General features: G+C 31.4%; 1 protein-coding gene across 1 annotated transcript; it reads left to right on the forward strand.

Annotated features, from left to right (window-relative positions):
* The first annotated feature begins 817 nt into the window (after positions 1-817).
* Positions 818-11394, forward strand: LOC142222116 (pheromone-binding protein-related protein 6-like). Its single transcript, XM_075292075.1, has 5 exons — positions 818-973; positions 10195-10461; positions 10590-10665; positions 10819-11075; positions 11186-11394. Exons 2-5 carry the CDS (start codon positions 10348-10350, stop codon positions 11201-11203), a joined length of 465 nt encoding a protein of 154 aa, XP_075148190.1. The 5' UTR covers positions 818-973; positions 10195-10347; the 3' UTR covers positions 11204-11394.
* Positions 11395-25235: the final 13841 nt, after the last annotated feature.

Genomic DNA, 25235 nt, shown 5'->3' on the forward strand with positions numbered 1-25235 from the left:
TCCGGAGGTCAAATCTGGGGAACAGTTTATATGGGGGCTATATATAATTATGGACCGATGTGGTTTTTTTGCATGTTTGTTAGAGACGAAATACAAACACCATGTACGAAATTTCAACCGGATGGGATGAAATTTGCTTCTCTTAGAGGCTCCGCAAGCCAAATCTGGAGATCGGTTTATATGGGGGCTATACGTAAAAGTGGTCCGATATGGCCCATTTGCAATACCATCGGACCTACATCAATAACAACTACTGGTGCCAAGTTTCAAGTCGATAGCCTGTTTCGTTCGGAAGTTATTTCAACAAACGGACGGACGGATAAGCTTAGGTCGACTCAGAATTCCACCACGACCCATAATATATATACATTATGGGGGTCTAAGAGCAATATTTCGATGTGTTACAAACGGAATGACAAAGTTAATATACCCCCCCCCCTCCTATGATGGGGGGGGGGGGGGGGGTTTAAAAACTTAATTTAATTTCATAATTTCATGTTTGTCAGCGTTACAGTGCCGCGAGTGCACTGTAGTCATCTTTTCGTGTTTTTTACTATTGTCGGGATAATCGAGATCTCATTTTGATGTAGAATTTAATTAACGATTTTAAGCCTAGTATTAACAAGAATATTAATTACAAATTGTTAATTACAAACCATTGTGTAATAACACAGTGGAACATATTTTAAGTTTGGCTAAGCTGACTTTATTACTCTCTACACTAAATATGTATCCATTTTTATTCACTAAGTAGCAGATTCATTTTCTGTCCGAACTCTACCAAATTGAGTATGCAATAAATCCACCATAAAAATTATTTACCTGATTTTCTATTGTAGAGCGATGACATGCAATCAAAATGTGAATCTGAAATAAATGAAGCAATCATTCATTTAAAAAGCTCATACAAATTGTAAAACATTTAACAAATTGTCAACATAAACTATTCGACTGTGAGTGTTGTACAAAACAAGTAAGTGCCAACGAATTAGTAAACCATTGGTTTTTCGATTTGTCAATCTGTGAATAAAAATCAAACTGCAAAACAAAAAATTGATAAAAAATTAAAAAAAAAAAAAAAAACAAAAGGTATTTTATAAAACTGATGGCGGTTAAACAAACGAATAAATTCTTTAATCATTTGACAATAATCAGTGTAGTGATAAAATGCTTATATTATAAACTTTATGGAAATTTAATAATATTGATAAGGGTGATTTGTTAAGAGCTTGATAACTTTTAAAAAAAAAAAAAACGCATAAAATTTCCAAAATCTCATCGGTTCTTTATTTGAAACGTTAGATTAGTCCATGACATTTACTTTTTGAAGATAATTTCATTTAAATGTTGACCGCGGCTGCGTCTTAGGTGGTCCATTCGGAAAGTCCAATTTTGGGCAACTTTTTCGAGCATTTCGGCCGGAATAGCCCGAATTTCTTCGGAAATGTTGTCTTCCAAAGCTGGAATAGTTGCTGGCTTATTTCTGTAGACTTTAGACTTGACGTAGCCCCACAAAAAATAGTCTAAAGGCGTCAAATCGCATGATCTTGGTGGCCAACTTACCGGTCCATTTCTTGAGATGAATTGTTCTCCGAAGTTTTCCCTCAAAATGGCCATAGAATCGCGAGCTGTGTGGCATGTAGCGCCATCTTGTTGAAACCACATGTCAACCAAGTTCAGTTCTTCCATTTTTGGCAACAAAAAGCTTGTTAGCATCGAACGATAGCGATCGCCATTCACCGTAACGTTGCGTCCAACAGCATCTTTGAAAAAATACGGTCCAATGATTCCACCAGCGTACAAACCACACCAAACAGTGCATTTTTCGGGATGCATGGGCAGTTCTTGAACGGCTTCTGGTTGCTCTTCACTCCAAATGCGGCAATTTTGCTTATTTAGGTAGCCATTCAACCAGAAATGAGCCTCATCGCTGAACAACATTTGTCGATAAACACATATCGAACCGAACACTGATTTTGGTAATAAAATTCAATGATTTGCAAGCGTTGCTCGTTAGTAAGTCTATTCATGATGAAATGTCAAAGCATACTGAGCATCTTTCTCTTTGACACCATGTCTGAAATCCCACGTGATCTGCCAAATACTAATGCATGAAAATCCTAACCTCAAAAGAATCACCCTTTATTTATTAACCTCCAAGAGTATTTACACTACATCGTGACTAAGGCCATGCAAATTAAGGAGCGATTTTCCAAAAGGCATTCTCAGCGGCGCATTTCACTCTTTGTTCCAATAAAGCAGCTATAGACCTTCCTTATAAATTATTCTGTTATAAGGAAGATCCCTACGGGAAATGGATCAACCACAGAATCGGTACAGGACTAGTCCCTGGTGTGTGTGGACCAGTCCCAGTTCTGGTCAAAACGTATGGAAGGGACCGGTCATTTTAACATGAGTATGTCATTGACGGGGTAAATTTACAATTTAGGACGCGTCTTGAACTCATCCCAAAGGACACGTCCTGGGACAACTTAGCAGGAGCACCCCATAGACAGGTCTTCAGGAACCAGTCTCGGACAAACTCTTAGAAATCTGTTTCAATTTGGCATCCCAATCGAACCCGAAATGAAAAAAAAAAACAGGTATATACGGCCGTAAGTTCGGCCCGGCCGAAGCTTATGTACCCTCCACCATGGATTGCGAAAAAAACTTATTCTAAACGTACCAAGAGGCTCCAAAACCAAATCTCAGGATCGGTTTATATGGGGGCTATATATGACTATGGACTGATATGGACCACTTTTGGCATGGTTGTTAAATATCATATACTACCACCACGTACCAAATTTCAACCAGATCGGATGAATTTTGCTTCTCCAAAAGGCACCGGAGGTCAAATCTGGGGATCGGTTTATATGGTGGATATATATAATTATGGACTGATATGAACCAATTCCTGCATGGTTGTTGGATACTAACATCACGTACCAAATTTCAACCGAATCGGATGATTTTGCTCTTCCAAGGGGCTCCGGAGGTCAAATCTGGGGATCGGTTTATATGGGGACTATATATAATAATGGACCGATTTCGACCAATTTTTACATGGGTGTTTGAGGCCATATATTAACACCACGTACCAAATATCAACTGAATCAGATGAATTTTGGTCTTCCAAGAGGCACCGGAGGTCAAATCTGGTGATCGGTTTATATGGGGGCAATATATAATTATAGACCGATGTAGACCAATTTTTGCATGGTTATTAGAGACCATATACTTACACCATGTTCCAAATTTCAACCGGATTGGATGAAATTTGCTTCTCTTAGAGACTCCGCAAGCCAAATCTGGGGTTCGGTTTATATGGGGGCTATATATAATTATGAACCGATGTGGACCAAGTTTTGCATGTTTGTTAGAGACCATATACTAACACCATGTACCAAATTTCAGACGGATCGGATGAAATTTGCTTCTCTTAGATGGTGTGCAAGCCAAATTTGGGGGTCTGTTAATATGAGGGCTATACGTAAAGGTGGACCGATATGGCCCATTTGCAATACCATCCGACCTACATCAATAACAACTACTTGTGCCAAGTTTCAAGTAGATAGCTTGTTTCGTTCGGAAGTTAGCGTGATTTCAACAGACGGACGGACGGAATGACAAAGTTAATATATCCCCATCCTATGGTGGAGGGTATAACAAGTATATACGGCCGTAAGTTCGGCCAGGCCGAAGCTTGTGTACCCTCCACCATGGATAGCGTAGAACCTTCTTCTAAACACTGCCTTCCACAATCGAATTACTTAAGTTGCGGTAACGATTGCCGATGGCAAGGTATCTTAAAACCTCCTAACACCGTCTTCTAAATTGTAAGTAAGTCCATACGTTGTCCATAAAAAATACTGATTAAATACGTTTATAATTCAGTTTGACAAAATATTCTATAGAAATAAAATGTTGACAAAATTTTTATAGAAATAAAATTTTCACAAAATTTTCTATAGAAAAAAAGTTTTGACAAAATTTTCTAAAGAAATGAAATTTTAACAAAATTTTCTATAGAAATACAATTTTAACAAAATTTTCTATAGAAATAAAATTTTGACAAAATTTTCTATAGAAATAATATTTTGCTAGATTATTTTTGACTCGATCCATGATTATGAACCGATATGGACCAATTTTTGTTTGATTGGGGATCGGCTTTATATAACTATAGACCGATATGGACCAATTTTTGGCATGGTTATTAGCGGCCATATACTAACACCACGTTGCAAATTTGAACCGGATCGGATGAATTTTGCTCCTCCAAGAGGCTCCGGAGGTCAAATCTGGAGAACGGTTTATATGGAGGCTATATATAATGATGGACCGATGGGGACCACTTTTGCATGGTTGTTAGATACCATATACCAACATCATGTACCAAATTTCAACCGGATTGGATGAAATTTGCTTCTCTTAGAGACTCCGCAAGCCAAATCTGGGGATCGGTTTATATGGGGGCTATATATAATTATGAACCGATGGGGACCACTTTTGCATGGTTGTTAGAGATCATATACCAACATCATGTACCAAATTTCAGCAAGATCGGATGAAATTTTCTTTTCTTTGAGGCTCCGCAAGCCAAATCTTGGGATTGGTTTATATGGGGGCTATATATAATTATGGATCGATATGGACCAATTTTTGCATGGTTGTTGGGTACCATATAATAACATCACGTACCAAATTTCAACCGCATCAGATGAATTTTGCTTCTCCAAAAGGATCCGTAGGTCACATCTGGGACCGGTTTATAAGGGGGCTATATATAAGTATGGACTGTTAAGACTAACTTGTGCATGCTTATTAGAGACTATATACTTACACCACGTACCAAATTTCAACCGAATCGGATGAAATTTTCTCCTCAAAGAGGCTCCGAAGATCAAATCTGGGGATCGGTTTATATGGGGCTATATGTTATTATAGACCGATATGGACAAATTTTATCATGATTGTTAGAGACCATATACTAAGAGCACATACCAAATTTCAACCTGGATCGGATGTAATTTCCTTCTTTACGAGGCTCCGCAAGTCAAATCTTGGGGTGGGTTTTGATGTGGGCTTTACATAAAAGTAGTCCGATATGGCCCATTTTCAATACTGTCCGACCTACATCAATAACAACTACTTATGCCAAGTTTCAAGTCGCTAGCTTGTTTTGTTCGGAAGTTAGCGTGATTTCAACAGACGGACGGGCTGACATACTTAGACCGACTCAGAATTTCACCACGACCCAGAATATATATACTTTATGGGGTCTAAGAGCAATATTTCGATGTGTTACAAACATAATGATAAAGTTAATATAACCCCATCCTATGGTGGAGGGTATAAAAATAAATTTAGAAATAATCCGAAAATGAAGCCCATTTGATCGAAATACATACAGCAGTGGTAGACAACTTGCTCATTAGCTGAACTTATTGCAAAAACGGATGAAACACATATTGATGAGCATAAATGAGCTTGGACTAACGCCATTGTAGGTCCAAAATGTGCATGAGCTCACCGATGTAGAAGAAAGTTAGACTGGAAAGAGGCAAGGAGTCGCTTCGCTTGCACGAAAGTGGCCATTTGGTTTTTTCCGATGAGAAGCCACTCCAATTTGAGCAGTTTGTGAACAAACGCCAATAAATGCCACCAAAATTCGTGCAGCGTGAGATGGCTTTTCCGGCCGTTTGAAGGCCATAATTCGTGCCAAATTTGAACCAATCCGCACTGAATTTGATGTTTATTTCAGACGTGTGTTTTGCCTTTGAACAACGAAATAAAAATGAAGAAGATATAGAGCTATACTTTGTTGCATTACATATCAGACATCCTGTGGATACACTAAAAAAAAATGACCGGTTCCAAATATTTTGTCTTTACACTATGATTTTGGTATTGATTCCGAGCCAAAGAAGCAGATAATTGAAATAAGGATACCTTTAAGACACAATTCTCGTTTGAAGTGTGTTTTTTTTTTGGTTTTTGAATTTGAGTTTGATGCATTTGGAACTAGGAAACAAATTTGAATTTGTTTGTTTTTCAGTTTTTTTAAATGTGTTGACACCACTATAAATTTCCAAATTCAGGGTCGACTTCAACTTGGAATTTTTCTATGTTTTAAGTAAAACCTGTCTTAAAAAAAAAATGTTGAAAGACATGTCCTATATTTAAATGTTTTCTTGTTTGTTTTATAGTCAAGATACAAAAAGTCGGGAAATTTTAAGATGATTTCATTAATATAAAATACTTTTTTCAGAATTACTAAAGCCATTTTGACCTTAGTCAAAAAATTTTTGTTTCATGTTAAGTCAAATCTCTTAATTATAAAGACAAAACGACTTCATTGGAAAGTTTATCGACTTTTGGACAATGTAAAATTCTGTATATCAGAGACGTACACAGTCTCACATAAGTTTACATACGCTTGAGGTTTTTACCTTATAACTAAACATGTTTCTTGTTGTTGTTTATAATCCAGACAAAAAAAATCTTCTTGAAAATTGACAAATATTTTGTTTTTCAAATTAATTTACAAAATCTAAAGCATATATATGCATATTTTATTATATTTTATTAATTAAAGAAAATACAATTTCTTGAACCGTATGTAAACTTGTGTAAGACTGTGTATATCTATGCTAAGCAAAATTCATCTTTTAAGGACATTAAACTGTTGGCCTCACGACAATATTTCTTTCAGTGTATATATTTCACTTTATACGGTATTAAATGGCACGTTGTCAAATCGAGAGAATATGGCGTAAGAGTTCCTAGTCAAATTTCAACAATTGACCGTAACAAGTGTGATCGATTTTCTCTCAATTCAGTCATATGGGCATCTTACCCTTTTTTTGAAGTCTGGATCACATTCGCCGGGTGAAATTTAATAGTATGACTGTTGATTGGCCTCCAGTGTAGCAGTCACTACATGTGTGGTTCAATATCACGAAAACTCAAAACAAATTCCTCAGATTGAACCGCTTTGAAATGGTTTCACGGTTGGACTTTTTACCACGGTTGCCTCAGTTGGTAGAATTCTACCGAAAATGGTAGATTTTTTACCGTTTGGCAGATTGGTAGAATACTTGATTTTTTGGTCGCATTTGCGAAACATTCCTCTCCAACTAGGAGCTATTTTAATACTATGGACATACAATTTTTGCAAAATTTTCTATACAAATAAAATTTTCCAAAGAAAAAAATAAAAATGATAAAATTTTCTATAGAAATAAAATTTTGACAAAAATTTTCCATATAAATACAATTTTGACAAAATTTTCTTTAGAAATAAAATTTTGACAAAATTGTCAAAAACAAAAAAAAAAATGAGAAAATTTTCAATAGAAATAAAATGTTGAGAAAATTTTCTACAGAAATAAAATTTTGACAAAATTTTCAATAGAAATAAAATTTTGACAAAATTTTCAATAGAAATAAAATTTTGACAAAATTTTCTATAGAAATAAAATTTTGAGAAAATTTTCTACGGAAATAAAATTTTGACATAATTTTCAATAGAAATACAATTTTGACAAAATTTTCTATAGAAATAAAATTTTGACAAAATTTTCTATAGAAATAAAATTTTGACAAAATTTTCTATAGAAATAACATTTTGAGAAAATTTTCTATAGAAATAAAATATTGACAAAATTTTCTATAGAAATCAAATTTTTACAAAATTTTCTACAGAAATGAAATTTTGATAAAAATTTTCTATAGAAATAAAATTTTGACAAAATTTTCTGTAGAAGTAACATTTTGACAAAATTTTCTAAGAAAAAATTTTGACAAAATTTTCTATAGAAATACAATGTTGACAAATTTTTCTATAAAAATAAATTTTTGACAAAAGTTTCTACAAAAATAAAATCTTGACAAACTTATTTTAAGAAAAAAATTGTGACAAAATTTTCTATAGAAATAAATTTTTGACAAATTGATTGATTGTGTCAAAATTTTCTACGGAAATAAAATTGTGCTATAATGTTCTTTAGAAATAAAAATTTAACAAAATTTTCTATAGAAATAAAATGTTGACAAAATTTTCTATAGAAATAAAATATTGACAAAATTTTCTATAAAAATAAAATTTTGACAAAATTTTCTATAGAAATAAAATATTGACAAAATTTTCTATAAAAATAAAATTTTGACAAAAGTTTCTGTAGAAATAAAATTTTGACAAATTTTTTTTAGAAATAAAATTTTTACAAAATTTTCTATAGAAACAACATTTTGATAAAAATTTTCTATAAAAATAAAATTTTGACAAAATTTTCTGTAGAAGTAAAATTTTCTAAGAAAAAAAATTGACAAAATTTTCTATAGAAATACAATATTGACAAAATTTTCTATAGACATAAAATTTTGACAAAATTTTCTATAGAAATAAAATGTTGACAAAATTTTCTATACAAATAAAATTTTGACAAAATTTTCTATAGAAATAAAATTTTGACAAAATTTTCTATAGAAAAAAAATTTTGACAAAATTTTCTATAGTAATAAATTTTGACAAAATTTTCTATGGAAATAAAATTTTGACAAAATTTTCTATAGAAATAAAATGTTGACAAAATTTTCTACAGAAATCAAATTTTGACAAAAGTTTCTGTAGAAATAAAATTTTGACACAATTTTCGATAGAAATCAAATGTTGACAAAATTTTCTACAGAAATCAAATTTTGACAAAAGTTTCTGTAGAAATAAAATTTTGGAAAATTTTTCTATAGAAATAAAATTTTGACAAAATTTTCTATGGAAATCAAATTTTGACAAAATTTTCTGTAGAAATCAAATTTTGACAACATTTTCGATGGAAATAAAATGTTGACAAAATTTTTTATAGAAATAAAATTGTAACAACATTTCTACCGAAATAAAATTTTGACATTAGTTTCTGTAGAAATAAAACTTTGACAAAATTTTTTATAGAAATCTAATTTTGACAAAATTTTCTATAGAAATCAAATTTTGACAAAATTTTTGTTGGAAATAAAATGTTGACAAAATTTTCTATAGAAATAAAATTTTAAGAAATAAAGTTTTGACAAAAGTTTGTATAGAATAAAATGTTGACAAAATTTTTTATAGAAATCAAATTTTTACAAAATTTTCTTTAGAAATACAATTTTTATAAAAATTTTCTATAGAAAAAAAATCTTGACAAAATTTTCTATAGAAATAAAATTTTGACTAAATTTTCTATAGAAATAAAATTTTGACAAAATTTTCTAAGAAAAAAATTTGACAAAATTTTCTAAGATAAAAATTTGACAAAATTTTCTATAGACATAAAATTTTGACAAAATTTTCTATAGAAATAAATTTTTGACAAAAGTTTCTTTAGAAATAAAATTTTGACAAACTTTTTTTTTTGAAGAAAAAAATTGTGACAAAATTTTCTATAGAAATCAAATTTTGACAAATTTGTTGATTGTGTCAAAATTTTCTATGGAAATAAAATTGTGCCATAATTTTCTTTAGAAATAAAATTTTGACAAAATTTTCTATAGAAATAAAATTTTGACAACATTTTCTATAGAAATACAATTTTGACAACATTTTCTATAAAAATAACATTTTGACAAAATTTAACTAACATAATAACAATGTTAAAATCGTTAGACAGATTGAAATCGTGTTGGGGAGTTGGGTCATGGACGTGAATTTTATCGTGAATATAAGTTTTTCATATGCATGTGATTGTTCGTAGTCTTAAGTAGGATCGTGAGTGTGGCCGTGATCGTAAGTTTGTGTCGTGAAGTTTTATTCACCAATAAAGTAATGGACGTGACGTCACTATTAGTATCGTGAGCATTGCTAAAATTGCGTGATTAATCATAAGATTTATTGAAATTTTGAGGGTGAGTTAGTGAATGTAAATTTTGCCTCAGCGAGATTTTGTTCGTGAGCTTTAGAGCCAATTTTTCGAGTGAATTTTGTATCGTGGGCACAAGTTCTGTCTAGAGCATGATTTTGCGACTTTTTTCCACTCATATGAAGAAATCAATTTTCTTATCATTGATTCACGATTTCTATTTGAAAAAAGATCACCTGAAAGGGGGTGATTTTTTTTTTTAATTTTGTTCACGTGATTGATTCAAACAAAATACAAAATATTTAATCGAATGTACGCCATAATACCAGCATAAATTTTTCTATTCGTCTAGAAATCACCGAGGACCATCAACCATCATCGTTCCCCATCATCTGTAGCAGGAGGACGAAAGAGGACGGAAACGTAATTAAAAAAAAGAGACAGGAAGTGGGACAAAGAGTAAAACTCAACATTCATACACCGTGTCGTGTTTGCAAAAATCGGAATGTCTTTCAAAGCCATTTGCCGCGGTCGTACACCATTGTTGTACGCCATTTTAATTGTCCTATCGCTGATGTCCTGTCGTTGCCGTGCCCAACAGCCTAGGCGTGATGCGGAGGTAAAGCAAATCAATTGTTACATCCATTGTAGTCGTTTCTCGTTTTTTGGTTTTTTGATTTTTTTTTTGCCGTATGAATGATGATAACAACTGAATAAAAATTGAATGTTCTATATTCCATTTCTTAGTATCCACCACCACAAATTTTGAAAATGGCCAAACCGTTTCATGACATATGTGTGGCAAAAACTGGAGTAACCGAAGGTACATACCAATCTATAAAAAATCCCCACCAGCCTAGCCAGGAAGTTTGTTTTGTACTTCTTGTTTGTTTGGTTATTTTTTGCTGTGAAGCCATCTAAATCGTTTGCTTCTTTTTGTGTTTCTCTTATTCTCTTGTTCTCGTCTAAAATTTAGCGGCCATCAAGGAATTCAGTGATGGTGAAGTCCACGAAGATGAAGCTCTCAAGTGCTATATGAATTGCCTTTTCCATGAATTCGAAGTGGTCGATGACAATGGTGATGTACATATGGAGAAATTGTTTGCCGCCATACCATCGTCATTGCGTGACTTACTCATGAACGCATCGAAGGAATGTATACATCCGGAGGGTGATACACTGTGTCACAAGGCATGGTGGTTCCATCAATGCTGGAAGAAAGCAGATCCGGTGGTAATTATTCCAACATATCCAAAGAGTTTTTTTTTTTTACTTTTCTGTTTGTTACCAATGTTTAATGGTTCCATTTTTATTGTACCTTCTTTTTCTTTTGTATTTGACAGCATTACTTTTTAGTGTAATTGGTCATCGATGATGAAGCGACACAGCTGTTAACGGAAACATCTTTTCAATATTTTCGAAGCGTTAAATTGTTACATTTTATTTTGTATATTTTTTTATTTTATTATAGCATGACAAAAAAAAAACTCAAAAAAAAAAAATTAAAATAAATAAAATGTGTATCCAAGGAATAGATTAGTGCAAGCACGTATATGTACATGTTTTATTGTGTTGAGGGCCAACCATTATTGTGTGGGTAGGACCACGGTTTCCACTCGAGTCAAAACTAATCTACCAAAATTTGGAGAAAATTTTACCAAAAAAATTATTTTGCAAAATTTTATTTCTATAGAAAATTTTATCAAAATTTTATTTCTATAGAAAATTTTTTCAAAATTTTAGTTCTATAGAGAATTTTGTCAAAATTTTATTTCTATAGAAAATTTTGTCACAATTTTATTTCTATGGAAAATTTTATCAACATTTTATCTCTATAGAAAATTTTGTCAAAATTTTAGTTCTATAGAAAATTTTATCAAACTTTTTTCTCTGTAGAAAATTTTGTCAAAATTTTAGTTGTATGGAAAATTTTATCAACATTTTATCTCTATAGAAAATTTTGCCAAAATTTTAGTTCTATAGAGAATTTTATTTCTAGGGCTGTTTTCTTTTTGCACTGATAACCAGTGCTAAAATAAAACGCAAAAAAAATTTCAGTTCAAATTTCGATTTTGATTGGCAACACTTGGTCGTCAAAATCAAAGTTATTGTTTACAAATAAAAATAGGGGGTATACATTTAATAATCAATTTATAGAAATAAGTGTACCAAAAACGAAAGAGTGATTATTAATTTTAAAGGATTTGCTGCTTGCCTTTCAAAAACAAATGACTGCTGGCAACAGCTACGTGCGTGGAAACAGATTCAGTGCGTCATGTTTATCAACCAAACGCGTGGAAATATGGGAATTTGCTCAAGTGGTGGATTTACAAGTGGCTAATACCACAAGCATGTGTGGTATAGAAATGGATATGCCAATTGCATCAAAATCACAAAAGCCTAGTTAACGTAGAATTACAGACTTCGGCCAGCCATCACAAGAGGGAGAGAATATACAGGAAATATAATTCAACTTAATACCACAAATTATTTAATTAAACACCATGTCATCGCAAAATGTAAAATAATTTACCCACGCCGAAGTTGCCAAAAATATTACAAAAGAAAAGAATTGGTTCATAATCCACAACAACGTGTATGACGTGACCTCTTTTCTCAATGAGCATCCTGGTGGTGAAGAAGTCTTGATCGAACAAGCTGGTAAAGATGCTACAGAAAATTTCGAAGAAGTTGGTCACAGTTCATATGCCCTTGAAATGATGCAACAATACAAAATCGGTTAACTAGTTGCTGAAGAGCGTACAAATGTTCAGGAAAAATCCGAACCCACATGGAATACTGAGTAAAAGAACGAGGAATCGTAATGAAGACATGGCTGATGCCTTTTGTCTTGGGTTTAATAGCCACCTTGGTTTATAAGTTTTTCTTTGGAACGAAATACCAATAATTGTAGGCAGAGAAAAACATCACCACCACCAGCCACAAACAAATATCGCAAGTTTATTTGTATATTTAGTTGAGAAAGGGATTTCTTGCCGTTTTAGACCATAAAACAAGTCATACAAAAAACAAAAACAAAACATATACAGTGACTCACAAAAATATTCTTTTTTATATCTTGAAATCGCAAACCGCTTAACATTTATATGAAAAAGTTTTATTAAAATGTTTCCATGGATATACATAACAGCAAAACGTAAACAAAAATCGTGAAATTAATTTTATTGTATTATTTTTAATCATTAAATGAAAAAACTACAAAAAAAGCTCACAAAAGTATTCGTCGTATCAGTAATCACATTGTATGAGACATTATTTTGGTCCACTTAGTATTTGGAATAGTACCCTTTGTTAGCGCAAATGGCTTCCAGTCGTTTTGGCATCGACACGTTTCTTGAGAGATTTTGCCCCATTCTTCTTGTAACACTTTTTTTAAGGGCTGTCCAATATGAAATATGGTTTTGTCCGATCCACGGTTCCAAATGAGATCCTAGTTTTCAATGGGGTTGCTACGTGGGCTTTGTGGTTGCGTTTTGAGATATTTAGTGTTGTGAAGGAGCCATATTTTCACATCCCAGGCCGTGTGTTTGCTTGTTGGAACAAGGAGTCTTTATCACGAAATCCCATTTTAGAGGCGCTGGAGTGAAGATTTTCTTTCAAAATTTTTAAATATGTTAAAAAACATTTAGGCGTTCATGGTTCCATCAATAAAAACTAAGTTTCATTACACTTGTTTTTACATTTTTTATTTTCAAGGTTTCCCTAAGCTTTCGCCGTGAAAATAAAAAATGTCGAAAAGTGTAAGACAAACGTTTTTATTATTTTAAAATTTATTAAGAAAATGTAACCATTAAAAAAATTAGGTTTATTTATCGGAATTATTGTTTCTTCAGCAAATTAACTTAACTTTATTCATTTTTGGATTATGTTTGTATAATTAACCCTCTAATGCCCCAATTTTTTGGCCATCTGAATAAATATTTAATGTTAACGACACAAAAGCAAGAAAACTAAACAAGAAAATTTTATAGGTAAAATTCAGTATATGCTGCAAAGCCTCTTGAACAGTTCCAAATGTTTTCTTTTTATTTTACCCATTTTTATTGTGTTAAGGTGTGTTTTACTAAAAGCTTCCTTATTTATTGAAGCCCGCCTAAAGGCGGGATTGGGCATTAGAGGGTTAACTAAAGAATAGAAAAATTATACACAAATGAAGCGTAAATATCTAAAAAAATCATGAAAATTTTAAATTCTACCGCAAAATCCAAACCAAAATCATACTGTCTTGGTGAATATTTTCTAAATAATGATGAAGAAGGCAATTTTATTATTATATACTATTCCAAATGCTATTTTTATACCCTCCACCATAAAATTGTGGTTTTTTAAGTTTGTCATTCCGTTTGTAACAGATCGAAAAATTGCTCTAAGAGCCCATAAAGAATAGGGTGGTTAAATTTTCAAGGGCCGATGTTGATTTTGAATAAAACACAAACTATTTAGGACATTATTGTAATTTTATTTTATTATGATATATTCGTATTACTCAATTATGTATGGAACAAACTATAGGCCAAATAGACGCCGCGACCTCGGTGGCACACCTCCATCCTATGGTCCAAATTTTCGATGACGCTGGGGCATAATTGAGGTTCTATGCCGTTAATGTGCCGAATTATCTCGTCCTTTAGCTATTGAATTGTTGCTGGCTTATCGACGTACACCTTTTCTTTCAAATAACCACAAAGAAAAAAGTCCAACGGTGTCAAATCACATGATCTTGGCGGTCAATTGACATTGCCATTACGTGAGATAACACGGACATTAAATTTGTTGCGCAAAAGAGCCATTGTTTCGTTAGCTGTGTGGCAAATTCGGGCCATACAAAGTTCGTTATCATCTTACGATAGCGAACACCATTCACAGTAACTGCCTGACCGGCCTCATTTTGCAAAAAATACGACCCGATGATGGTCGGTCCGTCTGTTGAAATCACGCCAACTTCCGTTCGAAACAAGCTATCGACTTGAAACTTGGCACAAGAAGTTGTTATTGATATAGGTCTTATCTTATTGGAAAAGGGCCATATCGCATTACTTTACGTATAGCCCCCATATAAACCGATCCCCAGATTTGACCTTCGGAGACTCTTGGAGGGGCAAAATTCATCCGATCCGTTTGAAATTTGGTACGTGTTGTTAGTATGTGGTTTCTAACAACCATACAAAAATTGGTCCATATCGGTATTGGGCGGGGCCGACTATATCATACCCTAAACCACCCCATGCGAATTAGTAAACATAAGCAAGGGTATCATTGGTATAGGTTTGGGAGATGAACCGAATTTCCTTATTTATGAAAATTATGCAGTATACACTCAAAAAAAGGCATGTCCTGTTACAAAGATTTTGTCTTTACTTTAAAAATTTACTTTTTCCCTTTCCTTTTTTTCCTTTTTTTTAAATCCGAGCCAAAGAAGCGGAGAATACTAGTAAGGATATTTTTAAGACACATTTTTTTTTAAATTTCGGTTTTGTGTACTTCTTTCTAGGAAGCGAATTTTAAGTTTTCATTTTTTCAGCTTTTGTTCTCCATATGCTATTAAAATCCTTTAAAACGAGTTAACAACTTTATTTTCCAAATTCAGACTCGACTTCCAGTATACTCATAGAAAAAGTCTGCTAAAAACAGCAGTAGATGTCTGCTGTTATATTTTTGTACTTCACGGCCTAATGAACAATAATTTATAAAATTTTTATACCCTGCGCCACACTGTTGAACAGGGTATTATAAGTTAGTGCATATGTTTGCAACACCCAGAAGGAGACGAGATAGACACATGGTGTCTTTGGCAATAATGCTCAGGGTGGGCTCGTGAGTCGATATAGCGATGTCCGTCCGTCCGTGAACACATTTTTGTAATCAAAGTCTAGGCCGCAGTTTTAGTCCAATCGACTTCAAATTTGGCACAAGTATGTGTTTTGGCTCAGAATAGATCCCTATTAATTTTGGAAGAAATCGGTTCAGATTTAGATATAGCTCCCATATATATCTTTCGTCCACTTATACGGCCCTAGAAGCCAGATTTTAACCCAAATTTGGTAGAAATTTTGCACTAGGAGTACAATTGGTAGTATAGTCAAATGTGCCAAATTTTATTGAAATCGGTTCAGATTTAGATATAGCTTCCATATATATCTTTCGTCCGATATGCACTTATATGGATTCAGCCTGAGTTTTACCCTGATTTGGTTGAAATTTTGCTCAAACATAACGCTTGGCCATATAGTCACGAGTGCAAAATTTGATTGAAATCGGTTCAAATTTCATATGACAACAGAGGCCAAAGTTTACTACCGATTTTCGTGAAGTTTTGCACAGAGAGTAGAATTAACATTCTAGCAATGCTTGGTAAATTTGATTGAAATCGATTCAGATTTAGGTGTCGTTATGTGTGTTAAATTTGGTTAAAATCTTTAATATTTTAGATATTTAAGTGTGTTAAGTTTGATCTGATTTGGTTCAGATTTAGATAAAACCCCCATATATTCGTGTTTCCAGTTATTACAAATATGACCAAAATTCCCACACTTTAGACAAAACTCTGTGATGATTTCCTCATATCTTAGTCATATCCTGTAGTGCCAGAATTTCCACAGAATAGTTGATTTTTAAATAAGGCTCCAAGTCGCTCGACTTGACCAAATAATATGTTACAACCCACACTTGACCACATATCTTGGCGAGATCTACCAATATCCTTTTAAAATCGCCACTGGTGAGTAGCAAAAATTGCAAATATTACTAAAATTTTCCTATATTTGGTATACATATGTATCGCCTGATAAATCATAAATGTCCTTTTGTACACTTGCATTAAAATTTCTCTCGCTTCATATTTCCCATATTTTTTACTAACATTGTGTTTCATCCCATGGTGATAGCCGATTTTAATTCTAGTGTTTTTTGTACAAATATTATCTTCATTATAAGTATTTGTATCTGGAAATGCAAACCTTTGCATAGCTCCCAGCAAATTTGAAGTAGTTAAGGTGGTAACACAAATGTTGGTATACATAGTGGTGAAGGGTATAATATAGTCGGCCCAGCCCGACTTTAGACTTTACTTACTTGTTTTTTACTAACATTGTGTTCCACCCCAGGGCATTAGCCGACATAAATTTTAAGTCAATAGAATTTTGGTCTTAAATATATTGTCGGTTCAGATTTAAATGCATGTATATGGGAACATAAATCTTTATATATACCACTCAAAAAATTTGAAGGAATTCAGATGGTGTCGAAAATGTAGATCACAAAGTGGTGCAGGGTATAATATAGTCGGCCCTTTCCGACTATAGACTTTCTTTACTTGTTTTTCTATAGAAAAATTTGTCAAAATTTTATTTCTATAGAAAATTTTCTCAAAATTTAGCATATTTATTGAAAATGTATTTCTATAGTAAATTTTCATATAATGTTATTTCGTGCTGATGGTCACTGATTCTTAAAAAACCTCTAATATAAATCTTTCGACCGATTATAAATTCAATTTTGCGAAATTGCCTAAAAATGTATACCCAGCGTCGCACTCTTTATAGAAGTATTACAATATACATTGTCCAAATCGAGTGAGGTAAATAGCAACATAAACCTTTATACAAAGCACTCAACAAAATTGAAGGATTGAGATTTTATCAAAATGTGGATCTAAATACAAAGTTGAGTATATTATAGTCTGCCCCGCCAGACTTCAGATTTTCTTATTATTATTATTTTTTTGACTAAAATTATGTTTCGTCCCATAAAGTTAGATTCAAATATTAAGTACATAGATTTTGTTGAAGTGTATACAATTTTGTCTAAATCGGTGCAGATTCAAATTCATGCATATGGGAATATCAACCTTTATATAGCTCGCAACAAACTTGAGATGGTATCAATGAATTTGGTCCACAATGAAGGGTATAATACATTATTTTTTTATTAAACATAGGAACGACATTGGCCTGAATTCGAAACATAGAGTACAAGTACACACACTTTTTCATTAGAAATAAGTTGTTTTAGCACACTATACGAGTGCTGGAGATCATGATCGCACTGAATAATCCATGTAGACGGTATTTCCCGTGATTGTTATGGTAATATTACATGGGACAAACTGTTTTTTAAGATTTCCAAAAGCATAGTGCCCTCTATACTCTATAAATCGGAGCCATAACATGTCCAAAAAACGACCCCCAGACCATAATATTACTCCCACCATTATTGAAGGCACTGTTTTTATTTCTTGGATTAAGACTTTTCTTTGGACCTTCGTACTAAACTTCCACCACCCGAGCCATGCAATTTAAACTTTAAACATTTCACTGATTCTCATGCCATTTAAGGTGTTTTTGTAAAAATTTAAGGCGCGGTTAAATTTTTTCGAACTCCATAATTATTGTGAGTCTCACGAAATACAGAGAAGGCCTTTGACGAAATGTCCAAATGAAATCGTCACTTCCATGAGAGTTCATTTATTGGAAGTTGTTAGAGACGCTACATTTAAAGTTGGGCCACTAGATATTTCTACATAATTCGATACATATTCCTGTTTTTGTTGCAGTGAAACAAAATTTAAACAAATACTTCTGTTTTGTTTATTTACATTTGCTTTTGTTTCTTCTTCTTTTCAGTATGTGACATTCACTTGAGATGTGTTCCTCCCCAGTATTTTAGTTAGTTGCCAATTCATATTTTGACAACTACAAAATTCGCATATAATGGTGACTCTGGTGCGACTTGCACTGATAGTTGCACTGGATAGAACACCAGTGCAACGATTGCCATACAAAAGTTCTATCCAGTGCAAAAAGAAAACAGCCCTTCTATAACAAATATTGCCAAAATTTTATTTCTATAGAAAATTTTTTCAAAATTTTAGTTCTATAGAGAATTTTGTCAAAATGTTATTTCTATAGAAAATTTTGCCAAAATTTTAGATCTATAGAGAATATTATTTCTATAACAAATATTGCCAACATTTTATTTCTATAGAAAATTTTTTCTAAATTTTATTTCTATAGAAAATTTTGCCAAAATTTTATTTCTATAGAAAATGTTGTCAAAATGTTATTTCTATAGAAAATTTTACCACAATTTTATTTCTATAGAAAATTATACTAAACTTTTGTTTCCATACAGAATTTTGTTAAAATTTTTACTTCTATAGAGAATTTTGTCAAAATTTTATTTCTATAGAAAATTTGTCAAAATTTTATTTCTATAGCAAATTTTGTCAAAATTTTATTTCTATACATAATTCTATAGAAAATTTTGCCTAAATTTTAGTTTTAAAGAGAATATTATTTCTATAACAAATATTGCCAAAATTTTATTTCTATAGAAAATTTTATCAAAATTTTATTTCAATAGAAAATTTTTTCAAAATTTTAGTTCTATAAAGAATTTTGTCAAAATTTTATTTCTATAGAAAATGTTGCCAAAATGTTAGTTCTATAGAGAATATTATTTCTATAACAAATATTGCCCAAATTTTATTTCTATAGAAAATTTTTTCTAAATTTTATTTCTATAGAAAATTTTGCCAAAATTTTATTTCTATAGAAAATTTTGCCAAAATTTTATTTCTATAGAAAATTTTGTCAAAATGTTATTTCTATAGAAAATTTTGCCACAAATTTATTTCTATAGAGAATTTTGTCAAAATTTTATTTCTATAGAAAATTTTATTTCTATAGAAAATTTGTCAAAATTTTTTTTCTATAGAAAATGTTTCCAAAATTTTATTTCTATAGAAAAATTTGTCAAAATTTTATTTCTATAGAAAAGTTTGTCAAAATGTTATTTCTATAGAAAATTATACTAAAATTTTATTTCTATATAGAATTTTGTCAAAATTTTTACTTCTATAGAGAATATTGTCAAAATTTTATTTCTATAGAAAATTTTATCAAAATTTTATTTCTATACAAAATTTTTCCAAAATTTTATTTCTATACAAAATTTTTCCAAAATTTTATTTCTATAGAAAAGTTTGTTAAAATTTTATTTCTGTACATAATTTTGTAAAAATGTTATTTCTATAGAAAATTTTGTCAACATTTTACTTTTATAGAGAATTTTGTCAAAATTTTACTCCTATAGAGAATTTTAGTAAAATCGGGTGATAATAACAACTTCTCAGCAAAAATTTTGGAAGTTGTTCTAAAGACACAACTTTAAAAGCGCATCCAAAAATGTCCTCCCAAAGATGTTATTTATTTTAACTACACAGATAGTTCTTTTATTTAATTTTTTTTATAACTCGCTTTTTTGTTTCACATAAAATAAACAGAAGAAGAATTAATAAAATGGTAAAAATCATTTAGAAAAAAAATGCTAAATGCATTCTAGAAAAAATATAAAAATTATTTATTTGCCAATAGGCTCCAAACAACTGAATTCGGATCACATCTTAAAAAGTGATGCAAATTCAGTGCAACGGCAGTTGAAATGGGGAACATCCGTCGTATGACAAGCTCATGTTAAATTCATCGCTTCTGCGTCAATTTTGCACCACTTCCGGATCAAAAAAAAATAATTTTCACTACTTTTTTGGTGACGCTGTTTTTGCTGGGTTATAGAACAAACATCAGCTCATTTCAAATTTCATTAACAGCAGAAGTAATGAAAAATCTGTTAAAAAAAAGCAAAAACGCCGGAATTAATATCTTAAGGTGAGGTCAAAGATTTCATGTCTTTAAAATACGAATGCAAATTTCGCTTAGCATACACTAAAAAAAAGTTTACTTGGATCCAAAGATTTTGAACTTCCCTTAAGGATTTTGGTATTGATTCCGGGCCAAAAATGAGGCTTCTTTAAAATAAAGATATATCTTACACTGAAAAAACAGTGAACCCTTTTCCATTGCAAAATGAACTAAACTGTAGTAATATTGACCATGATTTAGCCCTTAAGATTTTTTTCAACTTGTGTAGTTTATAATTCTCTTAAATTTTAGTTAATCCATAACATTATATTTTAGTTAATTTTTACAACACCATGAGATTTATATACCCCTACCAAGTTAAAAAGTCAGTATTATTTTGGTTTACTTGCTTAGTTTTTGGCAAACCCGATAATAAAAATTGGTTAACAGTCTCTTTAAAATGTCGACGACTAAACTATTTTTAAATCAATCATTCCACAGTACAGAGAAATTAAATAATTAAAGGAACAACAAACCGTTTTACTATTATGAAAATGTTCATACAATAAAATTAAACTTTCTTTAAGCAATAGTACTTTATTATAAAAACTTCTGATGAAAGTTCTTAATACAATGTTTTTGTGAATAAAAATTATGACCACGTGGAACAAGGAAGTAGTTTATTTTAACTCGCTTTATGGACATTTTGACTTTTCCTTAGTTTTTTATTAATCGTAAGTATATTTTTCACATATCTTGCTGAAAAAATGGAAGGAATAAAGAAAATTTGTTAAAAATTAGCATGTAATAAAATATAATTTTTTAGCTCTTTAAATTAGCTTGTAACTTACCATATTTGGGGGCGTTTTATTAAATGGTGTAAGGAATTCAACTTTTCTTAGATAAACGTACCTCATAAAGTTTGTACCTGAAACAATTAGAGAAATAATGAATTAAGTAATATATGAACTCATAAAATTGTGTTGTTATCGATGTGAAGGACATAATACAATAAATATTCTTGTTAAAAGAAAGCCAAAGTTTTAGTATAAAACTTACCAATTCTTTATTACAATGTACGCTGGGGTTAAAATGTTATCTAAATTCATTTGGGGTTACTCTGAAATTAAATATTTATTTTTTATATTAAATAAAAAAACATTAAATTTGTTTCCAAAAGATCTAATTAAAGAAATAATATGCATAAAAAAGTAAATATTCTGGTTAAAAGAATGTTAAAGAAAGCTTACCAATTCATAAAAATGTTTCCAAATTGTTATTCTGAAATTAAATATTTGTTTTTTTTTTTAACATTAAAAATATTAATTGGTTTCCAAAAATATTTGATTAAAGTAACACTAAAATAAAGTATTAAAAACCTGTAATTTTGATAATAAAAAGGTCATAAAAAAATAAATATTCTAGTGAAAAGAAAGCCAAAACTTACCACTTCTCTATTAAACTATACGCTGAGGAGAAATGAAAAAAATTTGCCCGAATCCATCTGGGGTTGCTCTTAAATTAAATATTTGTTACAACAAAGAAAAACATGAAACTGGTTAAAATAAATAATAATAATAATTAGCAAATAATAATATACATAAAGAATATTATTTTTGAAAGAAAACCCCATTGAAAAAAGAACACTTACCTACCTTACGCTGGAGTTACGCTGAAATTGAATATTTATTTTTTACATTGAATAATAAAAATTAAATTAGATAAAACGATTTCAATATACTTTCCATTTCAGCATTTTTTCCTAAATATTGAACATTCTTAATAATTTTTTTCTAAGCTACCGATCATCACTTCGCCATTGTCCACCTCATCGCTAAAATATTAATAACTTTCATTTAAAAGTTTTAATAAACAAACACCAATATATGTCTCAAAAAACCAAAATATTCCATACCTTTATATTCCCTTGTTACATACGTGCTAAAAAGGTGCAACAGCCCACGCCAACGCCAACTATACAACTGAAGCATGCCAAACAAAACCAAGCAAAACTAAAACATTTCTACAACAACAAAAACACATGTGCCTTCATTGAAAACAACACCTCATCCAGACAAATAAACCATTCGCGAATAATAAACACACACACCCACAAACCACCGAAACAACAAAAATAAAAACAACCCCACGCTAAGATATACACAACATCCCCGTCACTCGCTACCATTTCTCATTATTGCATTGCATGCTAAAAAAAAAATTTCAAGTAACATCATCTTTACATTAAACATATTCCACTTTGTCGAGAAAGATCTCTGTACTATGCATTAGTTCATCGCATCTGTCCACAATTTACTCTAAAAACAATACTTTTAAATGCAGTATAAGAACGATGAAACGTTTAACTTAAAATTAGCAAAAACTTCATAAAGTGATATCTACCCATTTTTGACGAAAATGTCTATAAATTTAACTACATGTGAACTAAAAATATTTCATTGAGAAATGTTGTACCAACTATTAATAACTATATGAATTGGCAGTAAGAAATTGCTATCCGCTTTCAAGTTCAATTTTCGTAAAAAAATATTTTCTCATACAAAAACTCTTTATAGTAAATTACACTTATTACTTAGAAAGTATTTTACATTTCATAAGTAGTTTTATAGTATGACGAAAGAATTATCAACTACCAGTTAAGAAAATTTTTAAGGAAATTTCCATCGTATTTTGTAGGCTATGAACTAAACGATTGCTACTTAAAATTTGTAAAATTTCCTTTCGAGTAGTTAATTTTCGTTAAAGATACGAAAAATGAACTAAAATTCTGGAAAATTCTTGTAATAAATTATTGTAAAAATCTTCTTAAATTTACGAGGCACTTTTTTTTCTGTGTACGGACCTCCCTGACTTTAAATCTAGGATCAAATAAATTAAAATTGGACACAGATCTCATTCATCGAGTTTTTATTTTCTTCTGGCGATATATTAATAAAGGTATTTATGTACAAACAAATTCCAATTTAAAAATCTAAGTTATGCCAGGTACTTTAAAGTAAAAACAGTTTTCTTAATGCCAAAAAAAAAACTTTAAACCAAAAATGCAAATCCTTAAAATAACAGGTCGGCTGATAAGTCCCCGGTCTGACACATAGATGGCGTCGCTAGTATTAAATGCATATTATTTTTTATATAATACCAACCTTCAAATGATTCGTGTCAAAATTTGACGTCTGTAAGTCAATTAGTTTGGGAGATAGAGCTTCTTTTATGAAGCAACTTTTGTTTTTGTGAAAAAAAAATCAAAAAAAATGGGAAAAAAAGGAATTTCGTGTTTTGATAAAATACCGTTTTATGAAGGGGAAAAATACGGTGGAAGCAAAAACTTGGCTTGATAATGAGTTTCCGGACTCTGCCTCAGGGAAATCAACAATAATTGATTGGTATGCAAAATTCAAGCGTGGTGAAATGAGCACGGTGAACGCAGTGGACGCCCGAAAGAGGTGGTTACCGACGAAAACATCAAAAAAATCCACAAAATGATTTTGAATGACCGTAAAATGAAGATGATCGAGATAGCAGAGGCCTTAAAGATATCAAAGGAACGTGTTGGTCATATCATTCATCAATATTTGGATATGCGGAAGCTCTGTGCACATTTGACCAAAAACCACAACGTGTTGATGATTCTGTTTGCAGCTGTTAACTCGTAATACACCCGAGTTTTTCCGTCGATAAGTGACAATGGATGAAAAATGGCTCCATCACTACACTCCAATCGACAGTCGGCTGAGTAAACAGCGACCGGTGAATCGTCTCCGAAGAGTGGAAAGACTCAAAAGTCCGCTGGCAAAGTAATGGCCTCTGTTTTTTGGGATGCGCATGGAATAATTTTTATCGATTATCTTGAGAAGGGAAAAACCATCAACAGTGACTATTATATGGCGTTATTGGAGCGTTTGAAGGTCGAAATCGCGGCAAAACGGCCCCATATGAAGAAGAAAAAAGTGTTGTTCCACCAAGACAACGCACCGTGCCACAAGTCATTGAGAACGATGGCAAAAATTCATGAATTGGGCTTCGAATTGCTTCCCCACCCACCGTATTCTCAAGATCTGACCCCCAGCGATTTTTCTTGTTCTCAGACCTCAAAAGGATGCTCGCAGGGAAAAAATTTGGCTGCAATGAAGAGGTGATCGCCGAAACTGAGGCCTATTTTGAGGCAAAACCGAAGGAGTACTACCAAGATGGTATCAAAAAATTGGAAGGTCGTTATAATCGTTGTATCGCTCTTGAAGGGAACTATGTTGAATAATAAAAATGTATTTTGACAAAAAAAATGTGTTTTTCTTTGTTAGACCGGGGACTTATCAGCCAACCTGTTAAGTCTTAGCCTATAAATTCAATATGTCAGTTGAGTTAAAGACGATTTCTTTAAATTAAAAATGTTTTTCTTTATTTTAAGGAAAATTTGTATTACTTCAAAGATCTACAACTTCAGCAGAGAGATGCAAAATTTCAAGATTTGTGTCCTAAATTTAATGCAAGCAAGGATTATAAACTTTCTTTTAATTAAAATGTCATTGTTTTAAAGAATTTTGTCCTTAGCATTGCGTAAATTTTGAGTCCTAAAATTTAAGTTGCATAATCTTCCATATTAGGTCAATATTTTTTTCAATGTAGAAGTCGCTTGTCTAAAAGTCGATCAACTTTTCAAGTCGTATTGTCGTTATGTTAAGTAATTTGACTTAAAAATGGGTATCATAACATGAAA

Source organism: Haematobia irritans, chromosome 1 (genome assembly GCF_050003625.1).
Source record: "Haematobia irritans isolate KBUSLIRL chromosome 1, ASM5000362v1, whole genome shotgun sequence".
NCBI lineage: Eukaryota > Metazoa > Arthropoda > Insecta > Diptera > Muscidae > Haematobia > Haematobia irritans.

What these genes read in the sequence shown, in the direction of transcription:
- LOC142222116 (XM_075292075.1), top strand. Translation starts at nt 10,348, where the DNA reads ATGTCTTTCAAAGCCATTTGCCGCGGTCGTACACCATTGTTGTACGCC. An exon ending in AGCCTAGGCGTGATGCGGAG is followed by an intron (nt 10,462 to 10,589) that starts GTAAAGCAAATC and finishes TCCATTTCTTAG; the next exon opens with TATCCACCACCACAAATTTT. An exon ending in AAAAACTGGAGTAACCGAAG is followed by an intron (nt 10,666 to 10,818) that starts GTACATACCAAT and finishes TCTAAAATTTAG; the next exon opens with CGGCCATCAAGGAATTCAGT.